At 39.6% G+C, this 13,713-nt stretch overlaps 1 protein-coding gene across 1 annotated transcript; it reads right to left on the bottom strand.

Annotated features, from left to right (window-relative positions):
- Positions 1 to 2,634: 2,634 nt before the first annotated feature.
- Positions 2,635 to 11,015, bottom strand: LOC108671802 (methyl-CpG-binding domain protein 4). Its single transcript, XM_018159388.1, has 6 exons — positions 10,596 to 11,015; positions 10,151 to 10,253; positions 8,556 to 8,890; positions 8,012 to 8,266; positions 7,387 to 7,542; positions 2,635 to 3,361 (listed from the first exon to the last, which is right to left on the bottom strand). The coding sequence occupies exons 1-6, from the start codon at positions 10,960 to 10,962 to the stop codon at positions 3,180 to 3,182; spliced, it is 1,398 nt and encodes a 465-aa protein (XP_018014877.1). The 5' UTR covers positions 10,963 to 11,015; the 3' UTR covers positions 2,635 to 3,179.
- Between the last annotated feature and the right edge of the window lie 2,698 nt (positions 11,016 to 13,713).

The raw sequence follows: 13,713 nt of genomic DNA, 5'->3' as shown, positions 1-13,713 counted from the left end.
TCCGCTTGTGCAATTGAAGTAATTGCCGTAGAGATCGTCAGTTGGTCACACAAGCGGCGCTTCCCCCATTAAGGGAGCAACTAAGAGCCACGCTGGCTTCATGTCGTGTCATGTATTATTGGCGGGATCGTATTGAGCCTATCTTTTCTGAAAGTTTGGCCAGAAATCTCTGAAAATCTAATGCAGAGCAGTGCAGCAGTGCCTTGAAATATTAATTGCTACGTTAGTACTCCACCCATCGCTGCCCTCCGCCAGCACTCCACCAATTGCTGCCCTCTCGTACGCTGTATTCGTGTTTGTAATAGCTATGCATGCAATGTAAACATATATATCAATTTTTAGCATCTATTATGAGATGCATTTGGGCAGGTGAGACTGGGCCGTTTGATGAGCGTCTGCATTGCTGCAAGGCAGTGTGCGTTCTGAAACGCCTTGCCTTCTGCTTATTGATTCTGTGGCTATTTTCATTGGACTCGTTAGTGAGCTGTAGATTCTGTCGTTGGAAATGCCTTAAATTCGTATAGTATATAAAGATTATTTTAAATGAAAGTGACTGCCACATTCATGTTGTGTATTCATTTCGGTGGAGAGCGTTAGAAATGTATGAATTATTGGCATGGAACAATTCACGCTAAGTGTAGTTCTAATATTTCCGCTGGAATTTTATGTGTGATGAATAACAATGGTGTGAATGTTATGTTCCGATTTTTTTAAAGCTCTTTTCGTAATCCATGTACCGCGCTTACTCACATTTTTTAACTGTTTAATAAACATTCTATACTTCTCCTTGTTTTTACTGCATATTAAAATGATGTAGTATCAGCTCAGTTGGCCGTCTGAGGAAATTTCGATGATAGCCGTTGTTGAAGTTGTTTCCTGAGGTCTAGGGCTTTTACAGCCTTGCTCTTACAAAATGATCTTTAAATATTAGTAATTCTCTTCTCGGTACATTTCTAAATTTTTCGAAAGTGGCTTAAATTTGTGGATCTCGAAAGAATAATTCCCCCTGCCACAGTGACCAAATTTTGATTTGTATGCATAATTCGAATTATCATTACTTGATGAATATTTCAAGAATAGAAGCCATTTGTTTAGCGTATTAAATGACGTAACTTAAAGTGCGTTCGTTAGATAAGAAGTTTAAAGTTCATCAACTCGCTGTGCCGCGCTGCCAGCGATCACCTGGAGCTTCCTCCTCCAGCACCGCGCTTGTGATGCTGACGACAGGTGAGCGGGACCGAGACTTGAGGTGCCTGTACACAGGGATAGTACAGGGTGCGGCGCGGGAACTTACTTATTTGAATTGCGCGCCACGTGGCGGCCATTAGTCCTAGGAAGGTGGCGCCATGCGCAATATGGTGCGCGGGCTATGAAGTTTTTCGTCCACTCAGTTCAGTTGCGACCATGCAGTGGTCGAGAGAGGAGCGCGCGTTCACTCGTCTGACAAAATGTATTGAACAGCATGGAGGTCACCTACAAGATGTAATATTCAAGAATTAAACTTGTAAGTAAACCCAACGAAACTTTAAATGTAGCTCTTAGTAAAAAAGAAAGAATTAAAACGCTATCTTTAATACTTTTTACTTTGTGATTTTTTTAAAAGAGTAAGTTCCCACGCCGCACCCTGTACTAGCCGCTAGTTCATCCGCCTCTTGAACTGTCCACGCTACTAGCCTCGTGTATAGGGGTTCAGCCGCTTCAGAGGCATGTGCCGGCAAGTGCCCAAGACGCGGCCAAGAGGGACAACGATGTGATGATTTATGCGCTGGAGAAGTGGCTAGTAGCGCTGATGCAGCCATGGTGAGAGTATCTGTGCCGCTCTTGTGAAGGTTCTTGGGTCAAGTGAATCGTGGCTTGTTTACACGATAATGTTCCTAAGAAGATCCCAACAAAGTGGGTTCCAGACGATATGCAATTACTATTCTTTGAAATATTCCAAAAATATGAATTAACGTGGAATGTTTGCCATGATGGTTACTCCGACAAAATGAAGAGAGAAACGAGTATTTTGAAGCTGACAGAATACATTACCTTATTAGTCAGGGTTTAGTTGTTCCCGACGTTGCATTTTTAAGGGCTAGAATGAAGAGTATAAAAATGACGTACAGACTCGAGTTGATGAAGGTGGTCTCACTATCCATCTTCACACACCTCGACGGCTTCTAACGACGCACTGGCGGGCGCGAACGGGAAGATAGCGGCACCTATTATACTCTCCTTGTGTACAGGCTTACTTGCCGGATTTACTAGCCACCAAGCGACCGACACTTAGTATAGTATCTTCGGCATTTAAAGAATAGGCCTGTCGCCGATTCTTGTACTTTTCTTGACTAGACTGGCCTTTTGATCAGATCTTTTCAACGGACGTAGATTTAAAATAGCTTTTAGATATCAGTTGTTCCGTAGGACACTTGCCAGATTTACCAGCCGTCTGCACTATCCCCGTGTACAAGCGCCTTTACCTCAGCCGGGCACCGTCGCTCAGACCGCGGGTTTCTTGGACGTATGCACATCATTAACCAATGAAACGCATGACACATATCCAACGAATTACTCGTACTGATCTAGTTCCAAGAAAATGACACCGAAATAGTTAATTTGATTCCAGCGAATAAGGAAGTAATTAAACATGAGTAGGTACTTAAAATATTACTTGGAATTTTCACATACTTCCATTCAAACAATGGGTATAATAGCTTTAGGATTAATATTAGACGGAAATTACCACATGAACGAAATTCTCGGTACTTTTAAATAGCTGATTAATGTTACTCTCGTCATGCTAATTCTCTGAACTAACTCGCTACACAAGCTGGAAACTAAAGTTGGAAGAAGAGAACAATTAATGTTGCTACATTCAATAGCACTCCGTCCAAGTAAATATTTAAAACAATGCAAGGTTGATAAACCGATCTTTCGAAAACCTTGCCAATTACCTTAAAAGTGAAGTCAGTTGGACAGCCAGACAGAACAGCCCAATGACGGACCTGCCATCAGTTTCAAACTACGAACGTAAAAAATCCAGTACGCATAAGTGTGACGTTGCAGTGTATAATCCTCAGTTACTTTACAGCAAATTTTAAATGCGTATAAGCTCGTTTCTTCGAGCTTAGACCATACAACATTCGTTAGAAGACGCTATCAGACGCATAATACATCAACCCGCGGTCATGATTTGATCACTCAATGCCCAACGTCACGTGATTTTCCCAGAGCCAGTCACAGTAGATGTTCAGCATGTAGTCCGATGGCCGAACTTGTTTCCACTCGTTGATGCAAAAAATTCTGTACGAGTCATTGCCGTATTTGCCGATGCCATGCAATTCCTTGGGGTACTGCCAATTCTTGCGTAGATACTCTTCTGCACGGTAAAAAAATTACGAACACATTTTATTAGCAATTAAGTAATTTCAGAATAAACTATCCTCAATATCAGGATAAAGCACGTGGAAATTAATATGGTCTTGATAGAATCAATTGAACTAGCACGTAAGCACTAAATACAACCATGAAATATCAAGTACAAAACCTTTAACGTGATTAAGTTGGTGAATCATTTTAGGCAGCATGCAGTCTACTTATAATGTCTACACTAAAATTTATACTCATGCTTCAATTTTATACTTTTATTTCAGATGTCTTTTCATCTCAGGAGAGGGGGTTTGCAGGCCCCCCTAGTAGTAAAATCCTACTTCCTTGCTGGATCACTGAAAGGGGCTTCCCACAACAATATATTTGCAAGAATCATCAAGTGCCGTGCATACACTAAACAAGAGCTGCATGCAAGTTGAGATAGGCAATACCCTTAGAAATGCACGTAAAGTTTACAGACAGAGAATAAAGCTGTTAATTCGTGAGCAAACTTTGAAGTTGACTCACAAGAAGAATTTAGCACTCATCTGAAGAGAAAAAAGCAACAATCTTCCTGAATAAACAATACGTACATAATATCTCCTGACAGCTGCCTCAACCATCGGCGTGTCCAACTTCGGGGCACGTGTGGCGTAGAACAAAAGTACACTGGATGACAAATTATACTTTGAGGAAGTAAAGTCTAAAGAGACAGAAGGAATAATCATGCTTGCCGTAACCGAGTCACATCTAACAGAGGATATCCAAGATAGAGAAATCGAAATGAAATGCTTTCAACATTACCGAGCAGACCGAAAAGAAGAGAGGAAAAAAGGAGGCTTTATAGTCTACCTCAGAAACTCCATCGAGGCAAAAACAGTTCCCCTGCATTTAGGCTCCAATGGATATGTGGGACATGTTATACATATTATACATCTCTCATCTCCTATTGTGCATAGCTATCGTATACCGACCGCCTGACTGCCCGCCGGAAAAATTCAACGAAACTCCTGAGAGAATATAAACAGAGGTGGCCAACTTGGGTGAACCTTCCCCAAACATTGTGGTTGCAGGAGATTTTAACCTACCACGCATAGGATGGCCACACTTGGACTGTGTAGAACGGCGCAGAGATCAGGACGGAAACCAGACAACAGAACTACGTACTTCGCTAGGGAGCACTTGCTAAGTCAACAGGTGATGGTACCAACAGGAGAACACAATATCCTGGATCTATTCTTCACCAGCAATGAAGAACTGGTTGCTGATATTCGGGTTGAGGAGACCGCACTGTCAGACCATCGACTAGTAGTGGTCGAAACAACAATTGGGATTAGAAACCAGCCCAGACCTACATCTCGAGAGGGCCTGGCCGGGTTAAATTTTCATTATCGAAGAACAGACTGGGAGGCCATTGAAAACGAACTCCTCGACGTCGACTAGAAATCCGAGTTTCTGGAATTAAATGCCGAAGAAATGTACAATAAACTGTGCGAAGTATTACTGCAGGTATGCACGCGCCACACGCCGGAAAGAACGACCCCCAAACGGCAAATAAACCCAAGGGACAGGCGGATTCTTATGAGAAAACGAGCGATCTTGAACAACCAGATAACGGCCGCCTCCAGAAATATGAAGAAGCGGAGGATGGAACATCTAAAGAATAAAATTGAGGACACTGAACGACAGCTGCAGGACTCGCATTAGGCTGAACAACAAGTTGCGGAGGCGCGAGCGGCGGCTGCCATTCGGGAGAATCCCAAAAATTGCTACAAATATGCCCAGTCAAAGGCCAAAATCAGAGCATCAGTGCGGCCTTGAAAAAATAACGAAAAAAAGAAAAATCTAGATCTAGAAAAAAAATCTAGATAGAAGTATCCAAGAATTATCGGCTTATCCAGCTCCCGGGCCAGATGGGGTCCCTGCTGTGTTACTGAAAAAATGTGTCGGTGCACTGAAGGTCCCTTTGACTTTACTCTGGAAACATCATTGAGAGAAGGAAACGTTCCTAGTTACCTAAAATTAGGGCTAATAACCCCTATCTACAAGGGAGGTGCGAGAGATAAACCCCAAAATTACAGGCTGGTTACATTAACATCCCACGTAATCAGAGTATTTGAGAAGGTTGTTGCAGTACATGGAAGAGGCTGACCTTTTCAGCAGAAGACAACACTGTTTTAGACGAAATCGTTCCTGCTTGTCTCAGTTACTGGAGCATAATTGGAGTGCTCTTCAGAAAATTAAGACTGCTGGGAGTCGGAGGTGAATTGCTGGCATGGATCCACAGCTTTCTAACAGAAAGACTACAAGCTGTAGTTGTTGGAGGCTCATGATCGAGCGAGGCTAGGGTGAAGAGTGGAGTACCACAGGGAACGGTACTCGGCCGAATCCTCTTCCTCATTCACATCGTCGACATAGATGTGGCAGTGAACCACGCCACTGCATCGTCATTCGCGGACGACACCAGGATATTAATGACCTTCACGGACAGGACGGACAGTGAGAGGTTGCAAGAAGACCTCTCATCAATATATGACTGGGCCCTAGTGAACAACATGCAGTTCAGCGGGACCAAGTTTGAGGTCCTGAGTTACAGAGGAACCGGAAGAGCTGGAATGGATCACCGCTACCTGGCACCTGACAACTCGGAAATCAAAGAGAAGCGACTCGTTCGCGATCTAGGAGTGTTGATGAACAATCAGACGAATTTTGGTGATCACATAGCGGCAATAACCGCATGAGGTAGGCGACAGATAGGGTGGATCTGACGAACGTTCAAAACGAGAGAAACGGAACCGATGATCACGCTCTTCAGAGCCCTTGTAATACCTATCCTTGAATACTGCTGCCAGCGCTGGACTCCGTTCACACTCAGCGCAGTACGGCAACTGAAAGGGGTCCAACAAACCTTCACTTCCAGGATCAGAGGGATGGAGGAGTTTAACTACTAGGAGAGGTTGCAGCAACTGGGTTTGTACTCACTGCAGAGGAGACGGGAGAAGTATGACATTCTTTACACATGGAACATGATAACCGAAATGGCACCTAACTTCGAAAGCGAGACCTCCAAGAATGAGACACACCAAAACGAAAGAAGGGGGAGACTGTGCAGGATCCCCCACTACGTAACAGATCTGCGGTCAGATTTCAATCCCTGCGGGAAGGATCCCTTTTCGTGGCCGGGCCGAGGTTGTTTAACGTCCTACCAAAGGATTTAAGAGATGGGGAGTTCATCCTGGAGACCTTCAAGAGACGACTGGACGTGTTCCTGGGCTCAATCCCTGATCGACCTCCCCTGCAACACTACCAGCGGCGAGAAGCAAGCAACAGCATCGTGCATCAGGTGGCCCGAATGAATCGGATGAACGATAATCAGAGGCGGTGATCCATCGTGGCCTGGGACTGCTACGCCCGAAAAAACTACTAAGAAAACTAAGGTGCGTGGCATAAACTACGTGATATTGTGCCGTGGCCAAGCATGCTGGAGAGTGTAGGAGCCTTCTCGGTAATATAGTTGCTTTAGGCCATGGGAGCCATAGGACCACGGCCACTACTTCAACCTGGTCTGGTTTGGAGTGATCCAGCGTTTCCCAGCTGCCTCTTAGCCCTGAGGCTGAGTGTAGCCATTGCATTCTGAATGTTTAGGCTGCATTGACTCAAGGGCTAGTATAAGAGTTATATTTGAAGCCGCCTACTGCAATTATCTCTAGTATGGATGGCCTTTCGATTTTGAGATTCTAAATTTTGGCTAGCTTTATTATAGGTAACCTAAATTTTGGCTAGCTTTATTATAGGTAACACAACATAAACAAAAAGCAAGGCAAAATGAAAGTCAGTTTTGATACGCTTTCCTGGATATAACTTTCAGACATGGATCACTATACACAGCAGCAAGATATAGCATGCACAATTTATAACATGCAAATAAAATATAAACCAATTCGTTGAAATCAAATATGTGAGCATCAGCCCATGCTAAAGTGCCATCAGTGTACACAGCCCAAACTAAAGAAGAACTCAGCAGCTGATCCTCACCCGAGAACTGCTTGATGATCTTAGCCTTCCTCTGGTGCTGGCCGAGTGGCCTGAGCGCCTCCGCCATGTCCGTGACGTCTGCCTTCAGGACGGCCTGGGCGCTGCCCCACCGCTCCAGGAACTCCCACAAAAGGTTCTTACCAACAGCTTCATTGCCTGCAATGTCGCACCATCTTTAACATGAGAACCTAATACATAGCACTATCTTGCATGCACGTACAATGAAAACTTTGGTTTGTGTGTAGAATTCCACCCAGCCTATAAGCATTTGGGGGATACACAGCAAATGTGGAAGGATGAGAAATATGAGATTAGAGGGAGAATGTTAAATCCTCAGTTTGAATCCATGACAAGCTCTCACAAAGTATGTTTTTCATTCAACATGATGCTGGAATATGTTCAATACTTAAATATTTCCAATCATATCTATGAGAACTACAGAACAGGAATATAATCAATAGGTATATTTAAACTGATAATTACTTGATAAAAATAATTTAATGAAGGCAATTGTCTCCCGCACATTCTTTTTTAACTTTACTGTATTACCCAACATTGCACATTCCATGAACGATCAAGTGCCCAAAGCAAACCTCATGGACAAGACCAGAATTGCATGTCAGACCTGAGACTTTGTTCATAAAGATGGTGCCAACAAGAAGCTTCCAAGGGTCATGGTACAAAGTCTCCTGGATGAGGTTAAAAGGGCTGCGTGGAGGCACCCACTTCGAGCGGCCCTTCAGCCCAAGTTTAGGAAGCGCTTCAGACTCTGTCTTGAAATAAGGGCTGTTCTTCAGTGGTTCAGCCACGTCAGCATTCACTTTGTCTGGTGTGACTGGTTGAACTTTTGGTTTCTGCACTCGGTTAGGATGAGCCCCGTCTGTGTTTAGACCGAATATGCATTAAAACAGATAACATCATGAAATTGGGACATCGTACAAAATTTTTACAAAATTGCCATGTAACAACCAGAAAATTAGTTGGATTAAAGAAAAAGTTTAAAATTCAGATACATGAATTAATGTTTGAGAATTTCAACTCTTGTTCTTTAACTTCTTTGATTGGGTGCCATATTTTGACAATTAAGGTTGTATTCACAAGCCTTCTAGTCAACAGAAACAAAATGCACAAAGCAATACATGAAAGTTCTTTTCATTCATGGCACTCACTTTGAGCATTAACAATTTTTCGTTTCTTTGGAGGTGGCTGCTTGGGCGACATCACTGTAGGAGTTGTCAGGTTTGTAAGGTCAGTGGGTGCAGGGGATGCAAATAATGAGGGCATGGGGCTGGTGGTGTTGTTCAATGTGGGGGGCAAAGGAGAGATGCTGGAGGTAACTGTTGGGGACATTGGTGGGGGAGAGCGAGCAGAAGATGGGGCTCGTCGGGTTGCCATGGGATATGGCTGGTGGCAAAATTTGAACACTCCTAGATCCAGTTCTATATTCTCCTTAATGGCCCAGTTCTTGATTTCATTGCGAGATCGGAATTTTTTACCTTGCGGACTGAAAGAGAAAATGACCAAATTTCAAATTTAGAAATGAAAATCATTGGGAAACTAGTTAATGACTAGAACAATTGTTTAATAAAATATAAAACTTGGAAGTAGTGAATTGACAGCCTCACCAAATCAGCTCAGATTTTTTCAAAACTTGGAAACTAAACTTCTAAACAAAATACTCTTGTCAGAAGCACAGAATGTTTCTAGTCAAAAAGTATCTGTTGATATAAATAAATTATAAACATTGTAAGTTGATAGCTAAAAAAATAAGAGATTCAGTAAAAAAACAATACTTAATATAATAAAAGCTTCATGATGGAGATGTTCTCAATTTTAATTATCCATATTTAACTTGTGCTTGACAAGCTACAAGCTGAGTTGCAATAATCTTATAGAGTGTACACATCAAAAGGAATACCATAAGCAACCATCAACCAACAAATCTGTCATTCAATATGCCTAATTACACAACCATTCCTGCCCAAATAAAATTTACTACTTAAATATTATAATACGTCACAAAAAATAACATTTTTAGTTTCAAATCAATATGTTATAAATTTTATCCATTAATACTTAGTTCCGCTTATGCTGGGCTTGCATAACTGTGGTATGATAGAGTATTCTTGATGGTTCACAACTTTAGGGTTATGATTGACTTTTAGTCAAATAATCTTTATAATATAATCTACAGTCTAACACAAGATGATTGTGTAAAGGTTTACTACCTCACTCTCATGCCACACATCGAGTTCCACATAAATTAAAACTACATTTTATTCAATTTGTCAATTGTAATAGCACATAATTAAATAAAATATACTAGTAAAACTACTCCCAGTATATGCTAATATATGGTATTGTTGGTGGTGCATGATGTATTGTAATTGTGTAATTCTGTGAGTACAAGATCCCTAATAAAGCCTTTTGAAAATTTTTGTGATAACTGAACACCTTAAAAATGATGAATTTAATGCTCAAATTAATTAGATCAGTTAACCCAGTAATAAATTAATGCATACATATACATATCATGCAGCCTTTCAATATGAATTGATAAGTCAGGTAAGTAATTCATCATTCAAAGAAATGATAACTTAAAATTTAAATGGCAACACCCAAAATCCCTTCAAGCTCCAGTGAATTTGATTTGTATGCTTAGGCTATGCTTATACAGTGACTAATTCAGTGACCAAACTTGACTAAGATAATTCAGATAGAATCACAAAGAGGTAAAATTAAAGCCTTAATACAATATCCTCACCTAAAATAATATACATCAAATTTACCAGCAGACTGGCCACCCATTCTCTGTGAAATTTTTCGGACCCATCCTTCAGGAGTGTGTTCATTGCTCTCAAACACAACTGTAAATTACAGAATAATGTGAGTTTTTTACACATTAAAATATGTACAAAACAAAGTTTATGATTCTAGTAATTTAATAGTAATATCAAGGAAATTCAATATCTTTAAAACTCAAATTCAAGTCTCACTCAATTTACTTTCTATCACTATAACATGAACATATTAAGATTCTGTAACAAGTATGTGTCACAATGGTGTAGGCTAATTTTTCAAACTGATGGAAACAAATGCTTTTATTTATGCAAGTGCATAAATAAAGCAAAAAATTATGAATATATTAAATAGTTTTAACCACCAGATGAATCTGACCCTAGAAAATATTGAATTAAATTATAACTCACCAGGTTTCATCAGGGGATCTCTATGAGCCACCACTTTTTTGCCAGATTCTGCAGTTGATTTAGCTTTGTCCTTCCTTTTGGTAGCAAATGCACTAAATGCACCTTTGAATTTTTCAGTCAAAGATGGTTTGGTGTCATCCAAGCACTCATTAATGAGTGCTTGACAAAATGGTTCATATGATAATGGTTCCGATTTCACACAAACAGAATTATCTGCCACAATAGGTGATGGCTCTTGTTTAATTATAGCTAATGGGCAAGTAGAGTTTTCTTGGGAATCTAGTAAACATTTTTCTGGTGAAGAATCTCTTTCCAGGGCCACACCACTGCCATTGTAGTGGATTTGGTTCAAATTGTTATCAGCCATGCTACTGGCAAATGTCACAAATGAAGAAGAAAAATATATATACCTGAGTAAGCCTGAAAGAAAATATATTAATCAAGGCATTTATAAATAAGTTATTACAAGTAATCTATTCATAACTAAATATTTACTGAAAAATTAAGCTCAACTCAATCATTACCAAACACAATTACATCCTAAAAAATATACAAATGAATAGATCTTATTCTCATTATGAGCCTCCTTCAATTCACCTTAAGGGGAGTGTCTGGGTCCGAAATCGACAATTTTGGTTTTTTCCGGGTTTTAGTCTCATCTTAAAGCTGACATTCTGACCTATCCAACGGTACCAAAACCATCTCTGTACGTTGATTTATGCATTCACGGCAGATCGCGAAAGAGCAAAGGTTGGTGGAGTTCTTTAACATTTAACATAGGGAGTAAATGCTGAAGTGCGCCTTAAATAGCTAGTATTCACACTCTCCGCTCCAGTTACCCTTCAACAGTCGTGAGGGATGGTTCTTGCTCTGTCGTTCCCACCATCCTTGACAGAGATTTAGCTCCCGTATCATCTGGTCTTGCATCCTTGCAACCTTGAATGCCGATTTCGAGGCGCCCGCGACTTTGACGGGCTCCACTGAACAATCACACTTATTGTCACTGGAAAACTATCTCCTCCTACAGTTTTGAAGCTACAGCAATGAGAGAGAGGTATACCATTCGATTTGCAAATAAAAGATCTAGAGATTGGTTGTAGCTTTTTTTCAATTTCTTTATAGTTTTTAAAATATTTTGAAAAAGGAGGGGAAAAGAAAGGGGAAATTGAAAATTTTTCGAAAATTTCACAAAAAATGCCCCCACACCCAGAAAAATTCGAATTTCAAAAAAAGCTACGACTAATCGATAGATATGGACCTTACGCATCGAATGATATGCATCTCAATGTTGTAGCTCCCCCAGTATCCCCTTTTTGGCCGTTTTCTAAGGATTTCACGTTTCTTTCATTTTTTTCAAAATATTTACACGAACAAAAGAGTCTTAGAATTATTTTTAACATATGTGTACCAAGTTTAAAAGTGATCCCTCCGTAAATAAAAAAGTTTTTCTGGGACCCAGACGCTCCCCTTAATCAAGTCAATAATTAAATTCTTGCACACAGAGGAATTTTTCAACAATAATCTAGCCAGCTTAAAGATACAGTTGATGAATTGATAACAATAAATGACACCAAAATATGGGAATTTCTTTTAGTGATACTGTGGTAGTACTTCTACAGTTGCACTGTCAGCCAAATAGACTTTTATACAAAAAATTCTGAAAATTTTTCAGGGTTCATTGATTAAATCAAACTGATTAAATCATGTGATTAAATCATTTGATTTTTTTATAAAAAATCACGATTTTTATTTTTTCAATTTTTTTATATATTCAAATACCATAGGTATATTGAGTGGCAGACTTTCATTTATTTTGAGGTATTGTTATTCATGGTTTAGAATAAATGTACTATGAATGACAAATTGCTATATAAACAACTTGTTGCCTTTAGTGTGTATTAGGTTCCAATAAATTGAATGTTTTTGGTACAGAGGCATCAAGTGTGCAATACATTGTATGTAGCTATCAGCTTAGCTAATTCATATAAGGCTATAAGTAGTCTTTAACTATTTGACTATTTGTTATATATTGATTACAATATACAATTAAAATGTGTTAGCGCTAGCTTATACATGGTGAGGCAGAACCAATTGGGCAGTTTTGAGGTAAAATAAAATAGTAATGGAGGTACATAAAGAAGAAAGTTTATTTTCCTCAAGGTTTGCATAACATACTGTTACAGGGAGCATAATTAAGCTAGGTTTTAGCACATTCCTTACTGACTTCTCCCATTTAGCTGATTTTAACCTATCTATGATGTATTCATTATTAACATTGCCATGTTCTCTCTTATCTTGTTCCAGCATCAATTTATTTTCCATTGCCAGTGTCATTGCCTTGATGTGAAGCTGTGGTAATTTGTCTGATCAGTTGGGAAGTCAGAAGGCTATTATTGCTAGTTAGAAGGACTATTGCCTAGGTGAGTTAACCCATTAATGTCAAGAATTAGTTTCTGAATTTTTTTTTTTTGGGTTCTTTGTGAAAATATTATCATTTGTGATGGCAATAAATGAAAAAAATGTTCATATATTTATTTTTGTTGTATGTGAAAAATTATAGCTTGGTTCCATAACTATGGCACCACTTTGCATTAACATAGCATTTCTTCAAACAAGACTTTTTCTTATAGTAAATCAAGCAAAGTTCTCAATAATTGATATTACCTAATATACGTATTCATAATGGATAATACTGATAGATCCACCAATCATGTTAGGTTAAAATTTAATTTTTAGCATGGAATGCATCCATTCATTCAGATTGAATAGGAAGGTTGTTCAATTTACAAATATTTTTAAGCGTGTTGTCCACATTGTTTGCATATGCATTTGCTTCTGATGTCTCTTTGCTGGCCGATGTTGTTGATTGTTGTATTGCAATTCATCATGGATTGAAGTAGAAGGGTGCACTAGGTATAGACCCTGATTATTTTATTTAGGGTCTCCTGCATTATTGCTCTTCCTAACTGATCTTTTAGAAAAGTCATTGCAATAGCCATTCTTTTTTTTCAAAGTTTTTTTAGAGGCCAAATTAAACTAAAATATATCTTACATGTAATATGTTGGCCTGGGACCAATTGCATCATGTTTATGGGACCAATCCATGTTCCAGCCCATG

The sequence above is a fragment of the Hyalella azteca genome, unplaced genomic scaffold (genome assembly GCF_000764305.2).
Source record: "Hyalella azteca isolate HAZT.00-mixed unplaced genomic scaffold, Hazt_2.0.2 contig13563, whole genome shotgun sequence".
In the NCBI taxonomy this organism is placed as follows: Eukaryota; Metazoa; Arthropoda; class Malacostraca; order Amphipoda; family Hyalellidae; genus Hyalella; species Hyalella azteca.
The sequence above is the reverse complement of the archived record's forward strand: the minus strand, read 5'-3'. Positions and strand labels throughout refer to the sequence as shown.